The sequence below is a fragment of the Protopterus annectens genome, chromosome 9.part0 (assembly GCF_019279795.1).
Source record: "Protopterus annectens isolate FY-2018-M chromosome 9.part0, PAN1.0, whole genome shotgun sequence".
In the NCBI taxonomy this organism is placed as follows: Eukaryota; Metazoa; Chordata; order Ceratodontiformes; family Protopteridae; genus Protopterus; species Protopterus annectens.
This window is the reverse complement of record NC_056743.1, coordinates 932,324,581-932,351,802: the sequence shown is the minus strand read 5'-3', so window position 1 is coordinate 932,351,802 and position 27,222 is coordinate 932,324,581. Positions and strand designations below refer to the sequence as shown.

Sequence of the window (27,222 nt, the reverse complement as noted above, 5' to 3'; positions counted from 1 at the left end):
TTGTATGCTCTCTATAATCACTTTAGAAAGGTCACCAAAGATTACTCTGACCTGCAAAACAGCATCTGCGATAGCCTGATATAATTCTTCTATGAATATAAGATACTTTGAACTAGGCATCACTGTGAATGGTCATAGTCCTAGCTACCGGTCATTCATATCAAAGCTGTGGTAGGGTACAAGGAACAAAATCCCAAAGACATTGTGCAGTGATCTTGCTATGGCTTCTTAATGATCTAGTACAGGCAAAGTGACATAATCCATAGCTTACTTTACCAGAAGTCAGCTTATAATGGACAGAGAATTAAGGGAACTAAAGACTAATATGGGCCAAAGAGAAGAACATGTATGTATTGCTTAGAACTCTGCCAAGGGAAAAAGTTGTCAAGCATTGGGGCTTTTAGAGATGGGAAAATGGCCTCAGAGCACAAAAAAACACTAATGCTCACTCACAGATGATCCATATGGCACAGATATCCCTAAACTTAGCTAAAATTTGGTAATAAAAACTGCATCCTTGATAAATTTGTCAGGGAGGTAATAATGGACAACTAATGGTCAGACCTTTCTAGATGAATATTCCTACACAAGGGCTACTCTGTCATGAAATCCATTAGTTTGCGAGCCACCACAAAGGACAACTCAGAGAAGGAAAGTGGTATAGAATAAAGGCTCAGTGATCTTGTCAATTTCTAAGAAAAGAGCCTTCAAGCTCAGTTTCCATTAAGGTGGAATTATCTAACAGGAAAGGAAAAACCCTCACCTTACTACGTCTTCTGTATTCATTCCAGTAATACTAATAGGGAACAGAAGTAAGAAAGGAGACATGCTTGAAATTCAGTGGAAAAGGTTCAACTCTGGTGCATATATGAAATGGTTCCAAAACAACAGAGGTCTACATACAGACAGCCGAAAGCACTGTGGTTAGCACATGAAAACCAGCTCTCATACACATGCTGTACTATGCTGTCCACCACTACAAGGTGAACAGCCTTCAGAAGTCGAACATGAGAAGAAGAAGAAATGCAAACTGCTGACAAAAAGGAGCTAAAAGGACTGCAAGGATTAGGGCAACATTCACTTGCAAGTCGCCATTCATTTAGGGGTGGTTACAAGAATCACTTCTCTGCCCCTTGTTCACCACTGCAGCCTCCAATGGCATAAACGAATGAGGAAAGGTGGCGAGTGAGTTTTGGGACTCACTGACTCACTCCCAACAGTAAGTGCTGAGGAGACATCTTTGTCAAATTTCTGCATCTCAGAAGACAAGGATCTGGACAATAACCTTCTGTCAAACAATGACAATCCAGAAACAGCAGAGGCTACTTGGGACATGAAAGACTCAAATAGCCAGGCCCTACATGCATTAAGACTGTTTTTTGGCTCTCTTAAATTTTGAGCATTCTGTTCATGCACAGGATATTTAGACAGGCTGGCCCATACCTGTCAATATCAGAGGGAGACTAACACCTCAGGCTTTTCTCTCAAATATCATTGGGTTATGAGGTTAAAGATCTAACATTGGTAATCTTGATTGACACTGCACATGCAGCACTCCCAGGCAAAATGAAACATCCATGATGATCCTGACTTGCAATCAGACAACTTCAGGCACATGTGCAGGGCCTGTGCTTCTGAAGAAATGAACACTGGAATTTCCAGATGGCAAAGAATGCTACAACAATATCTCACCTATGTGGAATATCATGTAATATCTACTGCAGGGGTGCCCAATGTAAGATAAAAGGGCAGAATGTGGCTTCTAACAGTTACTCACATCTTGGAAGACTGTTCTATCACAAAACAAGATTAGCACCTGAATTAGAAAGTAAAAGGGAAAGGCAGGTGAATTCAGAATTCTTTGTAGTGAAAAAATGACATGTTTTCATGTAGATCAAATACTAGCAAATGTAATATCGAGACTACACTCATAATACAAGCTTGTTTATATCTTGCTATAACAGTTTTTTTTTTTGTTTTCTTTCAGATGTCAGTAACTCTACAATGCCAGCAACTCAAAATAAATAAATACTGGATGCATGTGTATATTTTAAGCATTATAATACTGTGCATCAAATTCAAAACTATATTTTGTGAGTCACTAGTTTTTAGTCTAACTATTATTTTGCTCTATTTTTGTCTCTTACTGTGGATAAAGCCTGTGGATAACAGCCTTAGAAAGAGCAGTCATAAAAACACAGCTTTAGCCAGCCCAGTGATGTAAAAGGATAAAGTCCTGACTACTTGCCTAGGCAGCTGAAAAACAGACCAAACCAACACAGCTTAAAACAATAAAATCTGACTTGTTTGTGTCTTTCGGCTTTTCCCGGTTAGGGGTCGCCACAGCGGAACTCCGGTCCGCTAATGACTGGCAGATGATTTTTATGTACCGGCTTGCCAAGCCTGATGCACAACCTTCAACGAAGGTACACCCATTCATGCATGTCTCCACGCAGAAGACGCTCTAGCTGAGAATCGAACCGGTCAGCGTCTTACTGTGAGGCGACTAATTCATATAAACAAATAAGCACTTTCACACCTTAAAGGCGCTTCATCAGATCAGAATACAGACCAAAATACAGTTGTACATATTTATACACCTTCTAATTGATTAAAATCACCTGTCACAAGACAGTTGGTAATAAAAACAATTAATAAAAATCATGTGACCTAAGTACTGGTTTTAAGGCCACCATCTCATTTAACCCAGATCGTTTATCTGCATGCTGTCTGATGATCCACTGCATTTCAGCTACTTCAGTGGTGTTATTAAAATCACATCCCCTTTTATCCTTGTATATCAACTGCAAAACCAAAAATCTAAACTTATGTGTTCATCCACATATGCCAATATGTTTAGTTAGCTAAGGCACTGGTCAGTTTTACCTTGCATATATCACTGGAGTGTATAAGTATACACTCTCTGAAAGATCTATTTGTTTTGCCTACATACAAACATGTGCAGATCATACTAAATGCTAGGTAAATGAGATCTGTACTTCTATAGGTGGCATATAAATCAGGGGTATAACATATATTGGTATCTGGATGAATAAAGAAATTCTTATCTGAGATAAACTTGCAAGATATTCAAGAACTGCACGGAAAAGTACCAGTCCGTGCTAAAAGTTTTGCTGGATTTATCATGTATACAACATAATCACCGTTTCAAAGACCTACTATTTTTAAAAAAAAAAACAAGGTTTTGTACCTACAAGATTTCAAATTTTAATCGTCTACTTGTAGTATAGACAAATTCGTCTTTAAGACATCACAAACTACATTTATATCACTAGTGGCTGCTTTTGAGTATGTACTTGCCTAGGCAACCAGAGCTTGATTAGCAGCTTGAGTGACTGACTGCACTAGCTTGGAGAATGGGTGGTGCCTATCCTAGACAGCAGGAAGGTGGTCCCCAACTGACTTATACCTACTACTCCACTTTCGTGGGATGGACCTTTCACGAGTACTGAAAGCAGAGACCAGTTTAATGAGTGTCATGCATTGTGGCTGCCCAAGCTGATAACAGAAACTCCCTACCCATATGCAAAGAAACGCACAAGCGTGGAGGTAATGGGAATACTGTCAGTCCCTGCAGTGATGCAAGTGTGTATGTCACCACCAGGGAAGGAGTTTCAGCAAAAAAAAAAAAAACTCTCGTTGCTGGGATGCTGGCAAGAGCCAAAAGTGCCACCAATGTCTGCACAGGTAATGACCCCCTAAAGGTTCTCACCGTGGCAGATTGGAGGTGGTCCTCACTGTGATGGAATGAATGGGCACCATGTACCACAGGGGAAGCTCAATGGTGAGAAAGCGAAATGAGGGAAGGGGAATACAGAAAAAAATATATACATACTAAACGGCTCCGAAGGATAAACTACAAAATACTGAAGATGATAATCCATCACCTCAAAGCTTGAGATTTCAGCCTGATGTTTCATGGATTTTACCTCCATCACTATTAATGCATGAAGCCACCTAAATTCAGTGTTTCTTCATATATCCAACACTTTGGAGCAAAGGGGTAATATTATTTGCTACCTTAAATTATATGCCTCCTCCCTGGCCCATTCACAAACTGCCACTACTGCAACCTAAGTCACTGTTATACCACTGATAAATAATATGGAAGCAAGGAAATAGCAAATGAATATCACTGCATCAGCTAACCTATTAGAGGTACCTTCCTGACGAGTCCAACGTAACCACCAGCAATCAGAATTCACCATTTTTATTTTTACAGAATCTCGTGCTAAGGGATATCTGCAAGCCTTGTTGTGACAATGTACAATCTACACAAGCAAGTTCACCCTACAGCCCACTAGGTGGTTAGCACCTAGTCACAAGACAGCAGCCACAGGCAAATTAAGAAACAACAACGATTTGGCAAAAACAACTGATAGGATTATACACTTGCCCATCTGACAAGCAATGTCAGCGGCAAAAGGGAACAGAAGAAACACCCATCAGTGTGGGGTGGGGGGAGGGAAATCCTTAATTCAAGTAGTAGGATCTTCATAGGTAAACCGATAGGGTCAGAACGCATCTAACTACAATAATCCTGAACGATGGGTCCTTGGTTGGTCAGGCTAAATCTATACTAGCACAATGAGGGTAGAAGAACAGGAGGACCAACCAAGACTAGAGCTCACATGTCCAATATCTGGATAAATGAGTTCTCAAAAGTGACACAACTCAAGTCAGTATCAAGACAACAATGCTTGCAAAAGTGCACAGCATGGATCAGGTGGTCATACCACAAATGTCTACAACAGAGGCATTCTCAAAATAAGCACTGGAGGAAGCCCCTCCCTTTTGTGCAGAGGGATTTGACTGCAGTATTTCTCAAATGGCAATTGGCTAACTGACAGTAAAAGGTAATGCTGCTGTCAAGCCACTTGAAAAGTGTGTACTTGGCAAATGCCTCACTCCTGAAACAAAGAGATGAACCTCTGATCAATCCACCCGCCCCCCCAGGAAGCACCTCAGCTGTTGGTGCACATCCAGCTTTCCTTCCCCTAGTTTCCATCACCACTACCAGAAAAAAAGGACATGGACGGACGGATGCATAGAATTCTCCAAAACTACCTTTCAGTAGAAGCATGCATTCATCCTGAAAAAAAAAATACCCTTTACAAAGACCAGATGCAGTTCCTTACACATAACTGTTTAACCCTCCAAAATGCATCTTGCAGAGTTGATGGCTACCAGATACAAAATCTTCCAAGAAATAAACATCAGTGTTAAAGTGGCAACAGACATAAATGAGGAAACGGCAAGCATCTTTGACATGGAACTCAAGTCAGGAGAAGGGGAGGATCTCCTCTAAGGAAGGTGAAGATGCAACATGCCTCTAAGGAACTGCTTCCATTGCTGGGCCAAAACTCTGCCCTCCGTATATAAATTGGCAGTGGAAAACTGACAGCCAGATCCTACAGATACTTAAGCTAAGTGAGGATCATCTGCAAACAAACTGACCAAACAGGTACACAGTATACAGTGGATATAAAAAGTTTACACACCCCTGTTAAAATACCAGGTTTTTGTGATATAAAAAAAATGAGACCACAATAAATCATCTCAAAACTTTCCCCACCATTAATGTGACCTATAACCTTTACAGTTCAATTGAAAGACAAACAAATCTGTTAGGGGAAAAAGATATAAAAAAATAAAAAATGTACAATAAGATGGCTGCATAAGTGTGCATACCCTTAAACTAATACTTTGTTGAAGCACCTTTTGATTTAATTGCAGCATTCAGTCTTCTTGGTACACACCTGCCATCAATTAGAGAGACTCTGATTAACCCCAAATAAATTTCAGCGGTCCTAGCAGGATTTTCCTGATATTTACTCAGTTGCCTGCTACACCAAAAGCCGTGGTTCGCAGAGAGCTTACAAAGCATCAAAGGGATCTCATTGTTGAAAAGTATCACTCAGGAGACGGGTACAAAAAATTCCACAGCATTGGATATACCATGGAACATAGTGAAGACAGTCATCAAAAAGTGGAGAAAATATGGAACAGTGACGTTGCAAAGAACTGGATGTCCCTCCAAAATTGATGAAAAGACCAGATGAAAACTGGTCAGGGAGGCTGCCAAGAAACCTACAGCAACACTGAAAGAGCTGCAGGAATTTCTGGCAAGTACTGGTTGTGTACTACATGTGACAACAATCTCACGTATTCTCCATATGTTTGGGCTATGGGGTAGAGTTGCAATATGGAAGCCTTTTCTTACACAAAAACATCCAGGCCTGGCTAAAATTTACAAAACAATACATCAAGTCTCCCAAAAGCATGTGGGAAAATGTGTTACGGTCTGATGAGATCAAGGTTGAACTTAAGGTTGAACTTATTGGCCACAATTCCAAAAGGTACGTTTGGTGCAAAAACAACACTTCGCATCACCAGAAGAACATCAGCCCCACGGTGAAGCATGGTGGTGGCAGTATCATGCTTTGAGGTTGTTTTTCTTCAGCTAGAACTAGGGCTTTAGTCAAGGTGGATGGAATTATGATCAGTTCCAAATACCAGTTAATTTTGGCCCCTTCAGGCATCTGCTAGAAAGCTGAAGATGAGGACTTTCACCTTTCAACATGACAATGACCCCAAGCATACATCCAAAACAACAAAAGAACAGCTTCACTAGAAGAAAATTAAAGTTTTGAAATGCCCCAGCCAGAGCCCAGACCTAAATCCAATACAAAATCTGTGGGGTGATATGAAGTGGGCTGTGCACAAGATACGCCCTCGCAATATGACAGATTTGGAGCGCTTTTGCAAGGAAGAGTGGGCAAATATTGCCAAGTCAAGATGCGCCATGCTGATAAGAATCCTGCCCAAGAAGACTGAATGCTGTAATTAAATCAAAAGGTGCTTCAACAAAGTATTAGTTTAAGGGTGTGCACACTTATGCAACCAGATTATTGTACATTTTTTTTATTTTTTATAGATATTTTTCCCCTAACCGATTTGTTTGTTTTTCAACTGAACTGTACAGGTTATAGGTTACATTAAAGGTGGGAAAAGTTCTGAAATGATTTATTGTGGTCTCATTTTTTTTTCCCTCAAATATTTTTTTATTTTCAGTTAAAATAACATTTACATAATATTTTTAAATATCATTTTAAACTATATACAGTACATACAATAGCCTGACTTTGAATTTTACATACTGCAATAATCAATATTGTATCTCTGATAACTGATCTGTTAATTCTATATTTAATAACATACGAGTGTCCAACAAAGATATAACTTTCTTCCAATGATTATTTACCAATGGCCTGGGATAGATTTGTAGTTCTTTGATTTTTATTTTCATTGATGCAGTTGTCTTCAGTAGAGTGTAGAATTCGTCCAAGGTCGGGGGTGTATTTGAATTCTACCTTCTGGTTACGCATTTCCTAGATATAGCAAGTATTGCCCATAACAAATACATATTTGTCTTATTCAGGTAGGGACCTTAATTTTCATTTAGTATAATCAATACTTCAGTTAAGGTAAAGGATTCATTAAATAAAGCTTGTAAAAAATGATGGATTCCATTCCAATATGATTTAATTTTATTACATTCATAAAAAATATGAATCCAGTCTGCTTTATTTAACTTTTCACACCTCCAGCAAAAACCATTTGTAAGTAGTACTGATCTTTTTAACTCTATCTGGTGTTAAAAATGCTCTATGTAAGTATTTCCAGTTAAATATTTCCAGTACTGTGTGTTAGAGGTGTAATTAACTGACAGTAAGATGTTAGTTTTAATTTCTTCTGTTAACTGCAATGACTGACCTTTTGTTAAGAACTGCCAGTATGATGGTTTGGTAATTGTTTTATATGTTATTAACTCTTTATATAGATTTGAAATGGAATTTTTCTTATCACAACTATTATATATAAATTCATACAGAAAACTCATTAGATTTGGAATATCTTTAAATGAGGAATTATTAATTAATCTGCATAAATCTTGAGTGTACATCAGAATGCTTTGTAAGGTTAACCAGTCCTGTGTTGGACTATTGTAAGCAGTTTTTATCATATGTATATCTACAACATTTAATCTATTTACACATTGAAACCAGCATAAGAATCCATTTTGTTCCCAAGAGGTTATTGTTTCCCTATATATTTTGTGAGGAAAGTTCTTAGTGATGGTAAATGGGGTTTAAAAGGTCAAACCAAAGTTTTAGATCTATGTTTGCATTGATAAGTTTCCTAAAGGAAATGATGTAATGATTAATCAGTGTTGTTTTAGAAAATGGTTGTTATATTATATTGCATACTTATGCATTGTATGTACCAGGGTTTGTTTGGTTTGTCTGCTATTAAATTTTTTTAACAGATTAAATTAATTTGTTAATTTAGCCGTTAATTCTTTCCAGTTGTCAAAATCATTTGGGTTTATCCAGTCTATTGTAGATTTAAGCACAGATGCTTTTATATATGTTTCTATTTCTGGGAAGTTTACTCCTCCTTGTTTCCAGGGTCTAATGGGGATGAGTTAGAGCTACTCTATTCTTTTTGGGGTACCATAAAATTTTATTAAACATGAGTTTATTTCTTTAAAAATGCATCTTTTGGAATTAACTGTATTGCTAATGCTACATATAGTATTTTTGGCAATAAGACCATTTTTATTAATTGCAATCTGTCTTCAAAAGTTAATATAGTTTTGTTCCACTTTTCTATATATATTTTTATTGTTTCAATGTTTTTATAATTTATTCATAGTGTTTCGTTTATATTATTGCATAACTTCTTCTTTCGGCTGCTCCCGTCAGGGGTCACCACAGCAGATCAACTGTTTCCATTACTTCCTGTCCTCGGCATCTTGCTCTGTCACACCAACCACCTGCATGTCCTCTCTCACCACATGCATAACCTCATCTTAGGCCTTCCTCTTTTCCTGTTACCTGGCAGCTTCATCCTTAACATATTTTTCCCAATATACTCTGCATCCCTCCTCAGCACATGTCCAAACCAATGTAATCTTGCCTCTGGCTTTGTCTCCAAACCTTCCAACCTGGGCTGACCCTCTAATATACTTATTCCTAATCCTGTCCATCCTCGTTACATCCAGTGCAAATCTTAACATCTTCAACTCTGCCACGTCAAGCTCTGACTCCTGCCTTTTTGTCAGTGCCACTGTCTCCAACCCATATAACATAGCTGGTCTCACTACCCTCTTGTAGACCCTTCCCTTTCACTCTTACAGGTACTCGTCTGTCACAAATCACTCCTGACACCCTTCTCCACCCACTCCATCCTGCCTGTACTCTCTTCTTCACCTCTCTTCCACACTCATCATTACTCTGAACTGTTGATCCCAAGTATTTAAACTCATCCACTTTCACCACCTCTACTCCCTGCATCCTCACCATTCCTCTATCTTCCCTCTCATTCACACACATATATTCTGCCTTAGCCCTGCTGACCTTCATTCCTCTTCACTCTAGAGCATATCTCCACCTCTCCAGGGTCTCCTCCACCTGTTCCCTACTCTCACTACAGATCACAATGTCATCTGCAAACATCATAGTCCACGGGGACTCCTGTCTGATCTCGTCTGTCAACCTGTCCATCACCATTACAAATAATAAAGGGCTCAGAGCTGAACCTAGATGTAATCCCACCTCCACCTTAAACGCATTTGTCACTCCCACCCCAGACCTTACTGTTGTCACACTACCCTCGTACATATCCTGTACCACTCTTACATACTTCTCCGACACTCCAGACTTCCTCATACAACTCCTCTCTAGGCACCCCTGTCATATGCTTTCTCTAAATCCACAAAGACACAATGCAAACTCCTTCTGACATTCTCCGTACTTCTCCATCAACACTCTCAAAGCAAACATCGCATCTGTAGTGCTCTTTCCTGGCATGAAACCATACTGCTGATCACTAATCATCATGTCCCTTCTTAACCTAGCTTTCACTACTCTTTCCCATAACTTCATGCTGTGACTGATCAATTTAATCCCTCTGTAGTTATTATAGTTCTGCACATCACCCTTACTCTTAAAAATCGGTACCAAAACACTTTCTTCATTCCTCAGGCATCCTCTCACTTTCCAAGATTTCATTAAATAATCTAGTTAAAAACTCCACTGCCATTTCACCTAAACACCTCCATGCTTCCACATGCATGTCATCTGGACCAACAGCCTTTCCGTTCTTCATCCTCCTCACAGCTATCGTTACTTCGTCCTTGCTAATCCATTGCACTTCATGATTCACTATGCGCACATCATCCAACCTTCTCTCCCTCTCATTCTCTTCATTCATCAGCCCCTCAAAGTACTTTTCCATCTGCTCAACACACTCTCCCCGCTTGTGAGTACGTTTCCCTCATTATCCTTTATGACCCTTACCTGCTGTACATCTTTACTAGTTTGGTCCCTCTGTCTAGCCAATCGGTACAGGTCCTTTTCTCCCTCCTTAGTGTCCAACCATTTATACAACTCGTCATACGCCTTATCCTTAGCCTTCGCCACCTCTCTCTTTGCCATGCACCTCATCTCCTTATACTCTTGTCTACTTTCTTCATCTCTCTGACAATACCACTTCTTCGCCAACCTCTTTCTCTGTATACTCTCCTGTATTTCTTCATTCCACCACCAGGTCTCCTTGTCCTCCTTCCTTTTTCCAGATGTCACAACAAGTACCTTTCTAGCCATCTCTCTTACTAGCTCTGTTGTAGTTACCCAGCTATTCGGTAACTCTTCACTGCCACCCAGTGCCTGTCTTAACTCTTCCCTGAACACCACCTCACAATTACCATTTTTCAATTTCCACCATTTGATCCTTGGTGCTGCCCTCACACTCATCCTCCTCTTCTTGATCACCAATGTCAACCTACAAACCACCATCCTATGCTGCCTAACTACACTTTCCCCTGCCACCACTTTACAGTCTCCAATCTCCTTCAGACTGGCCCTTCTATATAAGATATAATCCACCTGTGTGCATCTTCCTCCACTCTTGTATGTCACCCTATGCTCCTCCCTCTTGTTAAAATACGTATTCAACACAGTCATGCCCATCCTTTTCACAAAATCCACTACCATCTGACCTTCTGCATTCCTTTGCTTAACACCATACCTACCCATCACTTCCTCATCCCCTCTGTTCCCTTCACCAACATGCCCACTGAAATCTGCTCCAATCACCAGTCTCTCTCCCTTGGGTACAAGTCATCACCACTTCATCCAACTCGCTCCAAAATGTTTCTTTCTCATCCATCACACACCTAACTTGTAGAGCATATGCACTAACATTCATCATTATACCATCAATTTCCAGCTTCATAAACATCACTCTATCCGACACTCTTTTCACCTCCAAAACACTCTTAGCATACTGTTCCTTCAGGATAATGCCTACACCATTTCTCCTCCCACCCACACCATGATAAAACAATTTGAACCTGCCTCCAATACACCTATTCTTGTTTTCCTATGATTGATTTATCTGTAACTTGTAGTTCTTTTTTCTTATTTAAAAATAGAAGTTTTGATTTTGATCTATTAAAATATAGACCTGAACTCTTATAAAATTTCTTCATTACTTCTTCTAGCTCTCCTAATGACTCTCTGGAATTTGATAGGGTTAATAAAATATCATCAGCAAAAAGCATTATTTTAGATATGTACTGGTCATAGACTTCTATTCCTTTTATTCTTGGATTATTGCGTATTATTTCTGCAAGTATTTCTATAGCGAAAGCAAATAAAATAGGGGAAAGGGGGCATCCTTGTTTAGTAGCTTCCATTAAATGGATAGATTCTGAGGTGAAAGGACCTAATTTAATGTAGGCTTCTTCTTCTTTCGGCTTTTCCCGGTTAGGGGTCACCACAGCGGACCATCTGTCCGCTCATGATTGGCAGTGGAGTTTTTACAGTGTCGAGTTGCCAGCCCAGCGCCCAGCCTTCCACAGAAGGCACACACTCACACCTAGGGCCAATTTACAGTGTTCAATCTACCTACTGCATGCCTTTGGGATGTGGGAGGAAACCGGAGCACCCGTAGGAAAACCACACGACCACAGGGAGGACATGCAGACTCCGCACAGAAAGCACCCCAGCCGAGAATCGAACCGGAGAGCCTCTTGCTGTGAGGCGGCAACGCTAACCGCTGCACCACCGTGGACCTAATTTAATGTAGGCTAAGTTATTAATATATATATATATATATATATATATATATTTTTTTTTTTTAGTAATAAGATGAAAGGAGGAGGAAATTCAAATAATGCTAAAGTTTTAAACCGATATTCCCAGTTGAGGGAATCAAAGGCTTTTTCTATGTCTAATCCGATTACAAGTCTTTTCCTTTATTCCCATAATCTATAAGAGTAAGCATCCTTTTAATATTATCATGCGTGTGCTTGTTATATAAAAATCCAGTTTGATCATTAATTGTCTTTGAAAGTGGGATTTTCATTCTGTTAGCTAGGATTGACATGAATATTTTGTAATCATTATTCAGTAATGATATAGGTCTGTATGAGGTGCAAAGGTCTGATGGTTTATTATATTTTGGAATTGGTGTTATGAAAGAATATTTCCATGAGGGTGGTATTTCTGCTTCTGACTGGACTTCTGGCAAAGTTTTATGTAAAAGGGAGGTTTTACTGTTGAAGGGAGTAATTTGTAAATTTCCATAATTATACTATCTATCCCTGGAGCTTTGTTAGATTTACTTTCTTTTATCTTGTCAACAATTTCTTTGTAGGATATAGGTTTTTGTAGGTCTAGTTTTAAATTTGTGGGAATTTTTTTTATATATTGATAAGGTTTGTATCTAAGTTTATTTGGTTGGTATTTAAATCTTCTTTTTTGAAGTGTTCCATATAATGGAACCAAAATGCTTCAAGGATGTCTCCCATAGCTGACACTTTTTTCCCTTTCTTTTCATGATACGTACTACTAATGTTAACTGCTTTAGATTGTATTTTAATTCTTGTAGATAAGTTATGTAGATATCTGGGGGAGGTGGCTAATGAGTTTATTTTTAATTTTTCCAAGGCTAGACAAGTTTTGTGAGTTCAAATTTCATTATATTTTTTTATTTAATTCTTCTATTTCTTTTTGACTTCTGGACAATTCTGATTTTTTTTTAGATTCTGCTGTCAAGAGTCTGGTTTGTAAGTCTAATGATTCAGATTCCCACTCTCTGACTTTGTTTTTGTACCAGCTAAGTGTCTTACCAAATAAATATGCTTTTAATGAGTCCCAAACCATGACTCTGATTTCTGTTGTATTATTAATTTCAAGAAATAACTGTAGTTCTGACAATATCCAGGGTCTGAATTCTTTAATTTTCGTGATATATGATGGAATTCTAGTTGAGAGGATTAAAGGTTTAAACTCTATTTGGAGCTTCATTATCAGAGTCATGATCTGAGAAGGGGCATGGAACTATTGAGAAGTTGAGGATTTTTGTTTGTAAATCTTGAACTACGAATAATTTGTCTATTCTGGTTTGTGTTCCAAATCTATGGTCTTTATAGGAAACTAATAAGGATTTATCATCTTTTACTTTAAAAGTGTCTATTAAATGAAATGAATAAATCCATCTTTTTAAGGATTTTGAAACAGTTGCTATGCGAAAAGACTTCTTGGTGGTTCCAGAAGCTTGTAAGGTACAATTAAAGTCTCCTCCCAGTATAAGATTTCCTTTATAATTGTTGGAAATAAAATCTAGGTGCTTTTTAACCGTTCCTGCTCCATTTCCTGGGAACCAATATAGATTAGCTAAGGTCTATATTCTGTTATTAAATTTAATTATAACAAATGCTAGTAGACCTTCTATGTCTTCATATTTATAAATAACTTTTGAAGAGATTATGTTTTTCTTCCAGAGAACTGATGCTCTTTTTGTCTTTGTTCTATAGAAGGATCATTAGTCTTAAAATGCATTTCCTGGAGAAATATAACTTGCGCCTTATTTAGATTTAAATATTTTAATAAGTTTGATATTTTATTTGCATTATTTAAGCCATTAGTATTTAATGATAAGAATGTTAAATCCATTTCAAGTTAATGTTGGAAGAAACTTTTTGCTTCTTTTAATTATAGTAGTTATACCATATTCTCTGATAACACTGAATGCTATTTTTGTGTGTGTAAACTTGGGAGTGTAATTTAATGCTCTTTCTTCTTTAAATACAAGTAGGGTAAAATTTTGGTCAGGCTTTAAAAACATACTTCTATAAAACATTAATTCTAAAGTATCAAATACAAGTAAATATGAATTTTCCATTAAACATGGAATGAAAGTCATTCCTAATCCAATAGATAAAGATAGATCTATTGAATTATCACTCATACCTTTAAACAACAATATCAACTGATCTCCATATGTTAATTAGATGGAGAATTTTCTTAAAAGAGATATGAAATTCTATATTATTCTGTTATTGTTCTATAGTATTTTATTTATCAGGATGGAATGTTAGTAGTGTAAACAATTATTAAGATGACTTAGAAAATATCCAGTATTTAGTTACCCTTAAGAGATCCCAAATATGTCAGATATGTCATTTTGGATAAATTAAATGCAACAGAGGAGCATACACTAAATAAACCAACAACAAATAGATTATTACTAAAATAATTTGACTAAAAGGACTCTACATGAAATAATGAGTGATTACCAATGAAATATGAATTTACTGTAGGTGTACTGCCTTCCTTTACTTTCCTAATCTTCAGCTCACCAACTTCAACTTACACTTATGAAAAGACATGGCTTATCAGTGGTATCCTGACTCTGAGTAGAGGCATTCTAGTGTGAGTGCTTTTACATATTTATAGATTTACAAAGCAGAGTCTAAGAATGAACTATGACCATCCTAACAATTCCCATCCTGCATAGGGAACCTCCTGCTTCCAGAATGGGTAATCACATCAGGTCTAGAATGAATGTGAAGGTACCTATATGGTAATCAAGACTTGCCTTAGGTAGGTATTAATCAAATAGTATTTAGAGCATCTTAGAGAGTTCTTGGTGCAGTTAAAATACTCTTAAGCCTCTCCTCCCTTGACCAAAAACAGAGATTTCCCTTCCTTTTCTTTCCCTGGTTTTAAATCAGTACTAATACAAGAAATTCAGCAAACATAGGTAAACAGAAATAACATCCAGCAGTCCATCTTGTACATAACTCGCAATCCATTAAATAAGTCAGTGACTAACATCACTTTAGTAGACATTATAAAAACAAATTAGAAATAATTTTCTAGCTCTTTATATTTTCTGATAAAACAAAAAGTTAACAATAAGGTATTTTAACTAAAAGTATAAATCATTTCAATTTTTCCTTGCATGTATACATTTCTACTTATATTGTAGTGTCAATAGCTGTCTTTGAAATCTGTACAATACTTCACTTCTTCAAATCATTCCGCTTTCAGTTCAGGTTTTGTTTTGTCAAAACAGCAACACAAGGGCACAATTAATATTTAGACTGATGTTTCAAATAAATAACTTGTCAGTTGCCAATTGAGTTAGTTTAGAATGTATGGTTAGTGCAAATATAGCATGTTGCAAAAATAATATGTATTTTTTTATTGTGCTCTAGAGCCTGTCATATACAAATGACATATATAATGTAGCATATATAGAGCAGATAGCTTATGGATTCAGGTTGTTAAAGTAAGTTGTGCATATTAATCAGGCAGTTTCATTTAAATTCAAAAGTAATTTGGGGACATTTCAGTTGAGTTTCCAGGAATGTGTAGTCCAATGTGAGTAACTGAGTCCACTTTTCCTCATAAACATATGTCACAATTCATTAAACTAAGCAGAGTCTAACATTTGTCTAACAATCATTATAAAGACAAGGAATAGTAATTTCCTAGCTCTTCAAACTTTCTGATATCGCAAAATGTTGACAGTAAGCTATTTTAACTGGAAGACTAAAACATTTCAATACTTCCTTGTGAATATATATTTTTACTTTTACTGTAGTGTCAAGAACTGTCTTTGAAATCTATGCATTACTTCACTTCTTTCAAGTCATTCATTTTACAGTTCAGATTATATTTTGTCAAAATGTCAATAGCATTTCAAGGGCACATTTAATACTTAAACTGATATTTTAAATTAATAGCGATCAGTTACCAAGTGAGTTTATACAGAGTGTGAGGTAACTGCAAAGATCACATGTTGCAAAAAGTAATATGCATCTTTTCATATGCGCTAGAGACTGACAGTTTCAAGTAACACATAAAATGAAACTTTTACAGTGCAGACAGCTTGTGAAATAAGCATGTTAAACTGAGTAATACTTTTTAATCAAGCAGCTACATTTAAGTGCACATGTAGTTTGGGAACATTTCAGTTGCGTTTCCAGGAATATGTAATCCTATGAGGATAAATCATAAAATATTTACAAATAGTCCTATTATGTATTTATTTTACCTTGCTTAGGTTGTTTCTCATTTTAATAACTACACAACATTACTTTTTCTGGCACTTGCATATTATCGCAACCACATTCCAAAGCACTTGTTGTTGACATATTCATATGCCCTTAAGACTTTATCCCCCCTGTTTACTTCTGGTACATTGTACGATGTACTGGTTTCTACTTATTAATTAGGCAATGTTTATTGTAGTACAACATATCTGCAATTCAGTATTTTTTTGGGGGGGGGTTAAAAAGCACACTCCATGATGGCAAGCGTGACTGAGATCATTTGTACAGTTACTGACCCTGCTGTTAAAACATGACGGCTTGGAAACACGTTTGCACATACTGAATTTCAGCTTACTCGTTAATTTCCTTACTAGCGTGTTCTCAGGGCATGTATATATATATATATATATATATATATATATATATATATATATATATATATATATATATATATATAGATTTTCTCTGTCTTGAGGCGAAGCCTGTTAGAGATACTCTCAGTGCTGAAAAAAAAAAAAAAAAAAAAAAAAACAATTTCAAAAGAAGACTTCACTGCACCACAAACATAAACGGATTGCACACCTTACTTGAGCCCTACTGTACATAAAGTGAGATCAAAATTAAATGGTTACAAAGCACATGTAAATAAGCACTTTAATGTAAATTCCGAAGAGCTGCTGTTACTGACAAGCTACTGTATGCCTTAAGCAAATATTTTATTTATTATTTTATTTATTTTATAAATGTTGCATTCAGTTACGCTGGTAAAGGACGCTACCCAGGAAGAGGAATTTTTGACATTTTTCCTCTCCTTGTTTCTGAAGCAAGGTCTTACGCAACAACTTTAAAGTTTACACCCCCCTTCCACTGCAGGATTACGTAGTTTCAATATAAGATTATGAATTATGGCAACTCCGACATGTGGTTGCAATAATACGCAAGTACCCTTTTTCTTATTATTTATCTGTGAGGCTAAATGCACTTTGCAGGTTCACAGTGTCCTTAGAAACTGTAGCAATTGTTTACTGTTGCTGTGGCAACGCAAATAGAATGTGAAGAAAGCTTCACTTCTCTTAACCAACAGTACATTTTTCCCTCCTCTTTTTTTTTTTTTTTTTTTTTTTATGTATTTGTTAATACTAAAAGGAAATAATTCAAAGGACATATGTACACGAATGGAACATTTCAGAGTTAATCATGAACATGTCCCCAATCTCAATAAGCATAACAGTGACCATCATTAATCTAATAAATATTGTAATAACAATTAAGTTCACTATTCCAATTAGTCTACCTTAAAACTAGATTTAGACTATTATTTATCTATGTATAGATAGTGAGTTATTAAATATATACAGATTATTTTAGTATAGTAAATAGGAGAGAATTTAGAAAGGGAGACGATGCAATTAAAATAAATAATGAGAAAAGAAGAGAGAGAAATAAGAGAAAATTAAGAGAAAATACACATATACTATGTATGTTGATTTACAGTATAAATATTTTATGTGCTATATAACCCGCCTTCTGTGAAAGAAAAGTACCCTGCTTGACATACCTGAGGTAATGTGAAAACTCTCATGTGTCATTTATTTTCAAAAAATATAAAGATTCCAGTTGTTAGTTAACTTTGTTTTAAAATTCCAAGCAGTAAAATTGGTCCTTTAAAGTAATGTTAAAACAATTCATATCATAGTAGATGCTTTCAGGGATATGGCTGTAACAGCAGTCTTTTGCTTCTTTTTGACATCTGTCCAGACATTTGTTTCTTTTGTTCTCTTGAGAGAAGGTGACATCCAATCCATATCTTCTGGTAAAGTAATCACATTATTAGTTTTAATAAATGAAGAGGCTTCCTCTAAGTCAATAAAAGTCCTCATCTCGCTGGCATACAGTATTCTCATCTTAGCTGGATATGCAAGTTGTGCCTTGATGTTATTTTGTTTCAGAAACATTGGCCACACTTTTTTCCTTTGTTCCATTATTCTAGAGGAATAGTCGTTATCAAATCTTATCAAGCTCTGTTTATATTTTAGAGGTGCCTTCCTCCAAGCAGATCTTAAAATCAGTTCCTTGTCCAAGTATGAAAGAAATTTGATAATTATTGACCTAGAAGGAGAGTCTGAGTTAGTGGCAGGTTTCCCAAGAGTTGTGTGTGCCCTTTCAATGCCAAAGGAAAGTCCTTCTTTTAAATTTAAAGAGTCAGGGATCCAGCTTGATAAAAAGGAAATAATACCCAAACCTTCTGTGTTTTCAGGTAATCAGAAAATCCTGATGTTATTTCTCCTCTCCCTATTTTCCAAGTCATCTACTTTATTAACCAACCAAGTGTTTTGTTTAAGAAGCAGTTCTTTCTGTGTTTCCTCTTCCTTAAGTCTGCTTTCCAAGTCATTTAGAGAAACCTCTATTCCTGTTATCCTTGTCTGGTGTTGTAGCATTTCCTTGAGGGTGTCAGCCTGTTTTGACTGCTTGTTTTAAGATTTTCTAGGTTCTCTTTAAAATCAACCATCTTCAAAGACAACTCCTGCAGGGTAGATGCCATCTGCTGCAGTTCCTTCTTTAAGGCAGCATCCTGGTGAGAATTCCTTGAGTTGTTAATTTTAACAAGTGAATATATCTCCAAGCTTTTTGACAGGAAATTATTTATAAAACTTCACCAAAGTTTCTAATTATGTAAATTAGTCCTTTATCTATACGATTTTATACTTTGAAGAAAAAAAAGAATATTTTTCCTGTCTTATTTAACTAGTTATATGGAGCTGTAAAATACTGCTGCTTTCAGTTAGCCATTCAGGCTCCGCCCCAGTCTCATTTTTTTATATCACCAAAACCTGGCATTTTAACAGGGGTGTGTAAACCTTTTATATCCACTGTAGTTCTAGCCAGACTGAGAACCTTTTACATTTAGCAGTGTAAACCTCCTTAGTGAAAGAGTGTCTGGCAGCTTCAGTAGCCTCCAAGGACCCCACTAGTAGAGCTGGTGGACTAAGGAGACCTACATGTCAGAAGCCAAGCCCTGATATGGTGCCAGTTGTAGACCAGCCATGCTGTACTTCTCTAGCTAGAACCTGCAGTCTCTCCTCTACTACCAAAGCTTTCATAATGCCTGAACAGATGGTCTTCACAGCTAACAAGGAGTGAAGAAAATGAGTTTTGGTCTTTCTTACCTGAATTTTGAGAAGGGGTGTGTGATCACCAGGAATGGTGGAAAGGCATACAAAAACCTCCTGTGCCAGTGAAGACAAAACATTTTCTCCCCTTGTCCTAATGTAGTAAGCAGAAGTGGAAGAATGCCACATAGGTCAATCACAAAGTGGCCCAATTCTAGAAGATCCTAACTATATGTGGACCACAGTTTCTGAGTTCTCTAACTGAATGAAATCATGTCTCAAAGCATACCTTAAGAAGCTCATTCATCTCCCACATGGTGTAAATTACTGAGAAAAGACTGTCCCATCTGTGGTCTAGTGTAAGGCTAACAGTACTTCCATGACTGGGATTACAAATTAGAGCCCTTGCTTTCTTGCTTGGATATCACATAAAAGAATGGTTGTGTTACGGAAAGAGGAGATGTCCTAGAACCAGCTGTTCCTCCACAGCCTTCATACCCAGCAGCACTGCTCTGAGTGCCAACTTGCTAAAATGGAGTACACTCCTGAGGGAGGAAAGTGGATGGCAATCCTTGCACTGTCTAGGAGTCTAGATGGACTCCTATCCCACTAGAAAAGCATCCATTTGTTATAGGTTAGGGTGTAGAAAGGGAAAGCCCATGAATAGGTTGCTCAGAACTGTCCCACCACACTGAGTCCGACAGCAAGGGTCCAAAAGCAGCAACATGTCACTGAGCACATGGCTGCTTTAGAGCTACTGACATCTCAAAGTCTACCACCAACACTTTCACTTTCAGCCTCAAAATACCATATAGACTGTGGTTGTCATCAATTTTTCCAGGTGAAGCAGGATCAATGCCTGAAGCCTCTGCTGCATCCTCACCAAGGAGGCCATGGAATTAACTTCCTAGTTCTCTCCAAATGCAAGAACAACTCATATTGGAGTGTCCAACTCTGACCTAGTGAATTAATTCCCTTGCATTAGTGACAGAGAGGACTCCTTCAATTTACGGTGACCTCTAAGAACTGCATCCATGAATGGCTGCCTCCAAGTTGTCCCTGGGAGGACAGACATCCAAGCAGAATACCAAGAGACATTTCTCATGGAAGACTTCGGCCACAATGGCTAGAACCTTGCTGAAGAGTGAGTGTGCTGAGGAAGACCAAAAAGACATTTTGTACTAGAAGTGCTGTCCACACAAGGCAAATCAAATGAATCTCCTGTGTGGCTCCAGAGACACAGATGTGCTAAAAATGTCCACCATATCTAGTAAGAACATCTAGAACTCCCCTGGAAGCAAAGGAGTGTTTCTCCATAGGGTGACCATCTAGAACCACAATATTGCATGTGCTGATTGAAGTTGCAGAGATCTATCTTCTTCAGAATCAAGAAGAGCTGATAGTATACCCTCTTGTCCTTCCTCCTCGACCAAGACAGCCTCTATGGCCCTTTTTCAGCAGCACAGACTGGGACTTTTCCAGGAGCTCCACAGAATGAGCAACCAGAGCAGGTCTTCTTGGAGGTGGATTCATAAGATCATGGACAAAGATGAATACATCCAATGTCCACTGATCCCTTCTATGGTTCTCCAAACCAAGGCAAATTTGAGAAACCTGTCTCCCCCTTCCTCAAGCGAAGGCCCACACAATAAGCATGAATGTTTTCTGTTTGCCAGGGGAAGTGACACCCTGCCTGGGTTGACTGTGATTGGAGTGGGCAAGTATGCTTGAAACATGAGGAGATTTCTTACTTTTCAGAGCTGTTCAAAGAGGCAGAAGTAACTGGTGGACACTCAAAGGCATTCCATAGAAATGAAGGCCTACATTATCTTCAGGAGGTCACTTGCCAGGTCTTATGAATATAATCTCCCCGATAAAGTGGGCAATCCGACAAAGCTTCTCAGAGTGCCAATTAATCCAAGCAGTTATGCCGGAAACCAATTTCACCAAAAAAAAGTGTTTTGCAGCTCCACCCCACCCCCTCACAAACATTTACTTCTGTAGTACTAACTCTACAGTCTCTCAGCATCGGAGAAAAAGGGCAAAGTCACAGTTTGTTGAAAATGGTGTTCAGCATAACTATTTCACTCTACTGGCATTCAACCAAATTCCATTTAGAAGGCTGTCAGGTTTCCAAGATACAAAGGAAACATAAGAAATTGTCTCCAAATGAAGAGGCCAAAGGCAAGAGCACACAAAGGTCTTGCTTGATCACAGACTCAGAAGACCATTCAGCTTTTGCACACACTATCAAAGCTGGTAAGCTCAAGTTACAGAATGTTGAATGACCTAAACCACAAAGTGATAGTGAAGAAGTTCTCTTCCATAATCCTGTCCACTGCTTGGTACTCTTACTCCAGAAGGAAAGTGGCAAACTGCTGAGGTTTCTTGAACCTGTGCTGGACTAAAGAAATAGCATCCAAGTAAGCACTAGGTTATTCAGCAAGAAAATCGACTCATTCACGTAATAGCTTGCAAACTGCATCAGCCTTTTCCAGTCTAAATGGGCAGAGTCAGGATGCTTTCAAGCCACTAAACTGGCAGCCCTAATGACAAGGGTTCAAGGGTGAGATGGCACAAAACTTCAGTTTTCCTCTCAACTCCACAAGATGATACTGGGTGTAAATGTAGGCAAAAGGTCAATCCAGTTTGCTCCTTATGAGCCAGTAATGTTCAGCAATACACAAGTGATTTAGAGATGTGGAAGAGGGTAGGATTACAATCCCTATCGATCTACAACTGTTGCAGTCTTCCAATTCCAAACAAGAGTCAGGCAACAAGGGAAAACAAACATACCTGCATGTGTGAGGTCAAACAGAACTCAGCACATGACCAATTGGCACTGAGGGACTGGGAAACAGCACTACGGCACACATCACCCAAAAAACACAAGACTAGGAAGAGGTTCTTGCTAGGGAAGCATGCACTTCCGAGATCTAACTCCCTCAATGTGCCTTGAGTTCCCCCAGACATCACTTAACTGCTTAACAGTCAAGCTCCAAGGTGGAAGTTCCAGTGTGGGATTGCCAGGTGGACTTTGATCAAGGCCTGCTTGCCCACATGTACCTGGGGACCAGTTTCAGGAGGACAGCGCCTGGTCAGTCATGTAGTTATGGGCCAGAGGTGCTTGTGAAGTGCTCAATCACTGGGATCAAGGTGGTCAACCAAGGGTTCCAGCTGATCATTTATTGTTAGGACAATATATTTGCACCTTTAGCATTCCCCAGTATGGTCATCTGAAGACCTATGGGCACAATGGAAAACTAACTGTAGGATTTTACATTAATTAAATGTGAGTAAATGTACTTGGTAGAATGCTATTTAAGCTTGGCTTTCTAGGTTATGATTCTTTTGTTAATTTACAAAGGCTTTTGTCAGTGTGCTAAAATGTTAATAAAGCTGATATGTTACATAGCATTATGTTATATTTCTTATTACTATTTTGCCTCAAGTATTGCCCCCACCCCCACCCAAAAGAAAAGTGAAATTCCAGGTAAAGGCAACACCAACCTTAATTAGCAAAAAGGTATCCCTACCATTAGAAACAGTTTTACTACACCAGCATGACTGAAAATGCTAAGTGTAGAAGAATTAATCTCCAAGAAAAGCTAATACTCCTGGATGTTAGCCTCTGTGTTAAGTAACTTACCAGTCATTAATATCAAAACCTTTCCTGGGTCCATAAAGGAAAGAGTATATGAGGCACTTTGATTCTGCCAAACAGAATGGGTATCTTAACTAGTAAAATACTAATATTAGAAAACCTCAAAGTCATCTGATGGGTCTCTACTAGCTTTGAATGAACTAAACAGTCAATAAAAGCAATATGAACCCAAAGCAGACAAAATTGTAATGCAAGAAGGAAAGAAGATACAAAAAGACAAATTAAGAAGAGGAATGGGCATGTTAGGCCTTACTCACCTGAACAAGGATGTTGTTCTTGCCTTTGCAGAATTTTTCAAGCATCTTGAGGAAAAGGTGTGTGGTTTCCACAAGGTCTTTCAGAAAAGATCTGGGCTGTTTGGTCTCATCAAATTTCCTGAATAAGGTTAAAAACAGCTCACGGAATTCCATCAGGTAGAAGATATTGTCTGCATGCAATCAAGAAAAAAGCATTAGGAAGATTAAACTGATCTGTCAAGTCTACAGACAGAAGAACGATGAATTACTCTACTAGAAAAAGCATCAGCTGATGTCACAATGGCAAACATCTGGCTTAAGTGAATCTGCAACTACAGAATTATCTGACATGCGTCTGCTTACTCTGTCCACAATTTCTATCTATCCCAGACTACTAGACCTTTTCCTCCTTAGCTTCCCTCTAAAGAGCTACACAGGAACATGAGGCAGGTGATTAGCGAAAAAGATAGGACACACAGCAGGCGCAAGAAGGTGAAAGAGCCACAATACGAGGCAAGCAAAACAAAGTACCAATGGACAGACACTAAGACAAAGGGAGAGAAAGTGGTGAGGGAGGTGGCTGCCAAAACAGAGAATAAAGTACAAAGCCAAGATGTGTCATGTTTCTTAAAAATATGGCCATTGGTCAGGTGGATCCCCCTCAAGAGAGGTCTTCAGCAGATCAACAGTTAGGGCAGAAGTATCCAAGAACTAAAAAACACCAAGTGTAGTACCCATGCATAATCGTATATGTTAAGAGTATGGGGATCACTGCTGCAGTATGCATACTTAACAGGAATTAGCCACGCACTGACATCAACTCCCAGTGCTTTGCAGACATTGCCCACATGCTGTACTGTATTTCTATCAGAGGACATGTTCAGACACATGGTAGGTTATGCAACTCTCACAAGTTCTTTTTCAGCCAAATGCAAAGTGCCTTGGCTAAGGCACCCACTGACTATGGTCCTCAGTTTGTTAGCCTGCCCTTGAGGAGCTATGCCTAATAAAATCATGATGCTTTTTGTTACTGACACTCCAGTTAAGTCATAAACACAGAAAACAGGGGCCCAAGCCCTAAACACACACACATATATATGTTACATATATGTGTGTGTCTGTATATATATATATATATATATATACGCACGCACACACACACACACACACACACACACACACACACACACACATACATATATGCTAGGAAGTTACAGAGGAGTGCCATCATGGACTTGTGTATAACTGCAGTATAAAAGCATTATGTTGTCTCCCCTCGGTGTACACACACACATACACACACAAACTTGTTCCTGGATCCGCACCAGCATGCAGTTTTGATATTTTTACATTAGAATGCTGTGAAACCAAACATTGCGGTGTTATCAATCATCTCATGCTGCAGGTCCCCAATTTACAGTTCCTTGGCAAGTTGACAGTAAACTTGCACATCATGAAGGACCACTTGTTACCTCTTCCTCAGGTCATAAAGCATAAAGAACACAATGAAAACATAAGAGGACTCGAGGGAAGGTGCTCATACTGCAGTAGCAAATGTCATATTTGAAGATCTACTGTTATTGCAAGTTATTCACACAACTTTACTATGTTCACCATTGGAATCACTGCTGCAGTATGAATGAGTATCTATTGGAAAAGTATTAAAGCAATTAAGAGCCTTCGTAACAGGAAGCCATTATATAATGCCCTGTATGCCAGCAGCGCTACCCCTTCCCTATTCTTAGAAATGATGTAGACATACAGCCAAGTGGTAGCTTCACAAATGCTCTGAAATGATGCACTTACGAAGGAAACTGTTGCTCTGGTATGGTATGTTCTCACTGCACCATAATAAATGTTCCATTCTCATCACAGTAAAAAATAATGAAGCTATATTGGAAAAAGTTTCCTTGGAAATTGGTACACATTCCTTTGCTAGCATGCTGGCCATAAAAAACTCACCTATTTACCTAATCACTTTGGTTCAAGCAATGAAGTAAATGAGCTGTCTATGCACATCTACATCTAACAAGCTTTTCCCCTATCCTGTGGACTAGAGTACAAGACAGAAAGCTAAAGTATTTTGGCATGCTAGCGGAGGGAAACTTTCTGCAGGAAAGAAAAGTTGGTTCTTAGACTCATCCTATCCTTATGAGGACTGTACAGAGATATTGACATGCAAGACCCTACAGTTTATTCTTCTAACTGATGCGACAGCCATAAAGAATAAAGTTTTTCAGGATAAAAGCTTTAGGGACACTGTGATGCAAGTCTCAAAAGTGACCAGTGTTAGCCTTCTGATCACAAAATGAAGGTCCCATGGGAAAGAAAAATTACTTTGTGTGATTTTAGCTGAAACACCCTTTTCTGGAGCTCAGACTCAGACACATGAACTTACAGTTCTATTTGCCTACTGTCAGACTCTGAGAAAGTCAGGGTTAACACTGAAAAGTGGCATTTGCCTATTAGGCTTAGATGGTTAAACATTTAAAAAAACTGCTTAAATATACAGAGGCAGGACAAGGGAAAATACAGGAGGAGGCAGTGGCTGAAACAACCACCTTTAATGGAGATATAAAAAAGGTCCCCAAAAAAAGAGTTCTACATAATACTGAAGGACTTTAGGCTTCCTGGCTTCAGGGGGATTATTCCCTTCTAGATGCACCACCAGCAGAACCTCTTTCACTTGGACAATGACTTAACAGATTTTTCTCATTTTCTCCAAGATACTGAGAACTTCCCTCTGAGAACTGGTCCTTGAATAGGATTCAGGTTGCCAGTATGAGACCCTTTGGGTGCACTGCAGCTGGTTTGTACTGGGTTAGGAGGGTACAATGCAGCATAAGAGGTGTCCTCTCCCTTGGCACTTATGCCAGCTGGCAGCACCACAGTTTTCTTGGTCACAGGAGATTACCAGAAGTGATAAGATGATCAGCTTTAATAATTGGCTTAAATTCTGGTGTCATTCAAAGGGGATCCAATGTCTGTCTGCCTGGGATGACATGCTGGACAAGCCACGCTGCTTCGCAAGGGACGGCTTGCACCTGTCACCCCTAGGCTTCCGGATATTGGCAAAGGCTCTTGCCACCCCCATAGTGCCTTTTTTAGGCAAGGCTCAAATTCTAAACCTACCACCCTAGAACACAAAAAAGTAAAAAAACTAAGGGTAATGCTGCTCAATGCCAGAAGTCTCAATCTCAAGATGCACGCACTCGAGGCCCTTCTCAGCATGGAGAGCATCGATGTCTGTGCTGTGACAGAAACCTGGTTCAAGGCTCATGAGAGCACCCCAGCACTAGCAGGTTTCACCTCATATCATGCGTTCCGGCCCCAAAATCCGGACAACACCAAGAAAGGAGGGGGGTGTCCATATTCATAAAGGACACCCACACCTCAAGGTTGGTGGCAACGCACGATGCATCGGAGACCATCCAGGTGCAATTAACCATAGGCAAGACTGCTCTGCAATTTGTAGCATGTTACAGGCCACCCTCTCAAACTCAGGAACCTCACATGGCCTTCCTGAAAACAATGGAGGGGATAAATGTATCTCCAAACACCATCATACTAGGTGACTTCAACTACCCTAATATAGACTGGGAACACTACTCAAGCCCAAACACTCTAGCCCAAAGGTTCCTGGAGTTCATAAACTCAAATGCCATGGAACAACTAGTCACCATCCCCACAAGAGGAGAAAACATACTTGATCTCATCATCACGAACATGGGATCACAATGTTCAACACCGAAGTATACCCCTCACTGGTGAGATCAG

The 27,222-nt window shown here is 38.5% G+C and overlaps 1 protein-coding gene across 1 annotated transcript in view; it reads right to left on the bottom strand.

Annotated features, from left to right (window-relative positions):
• TIMELESS (timeless circadian regulator) overlaps window positions 1-27,222 on the bottom strand; it is a 955,757-nt gene that overhangs the window by 500,697 nt on the left and 427,838 nt on the right. The window contains exon 13 of the mRNA XM_044083673.1: window positions 23,467-23,636. Coding sequence (XP_043939608.1) covers window positions 23,467-23,636 — 170 coding nt within the window. The remainder of the gene's footprint in view (window positions 1-23,466; window positions 23,637-27,222) is intronic.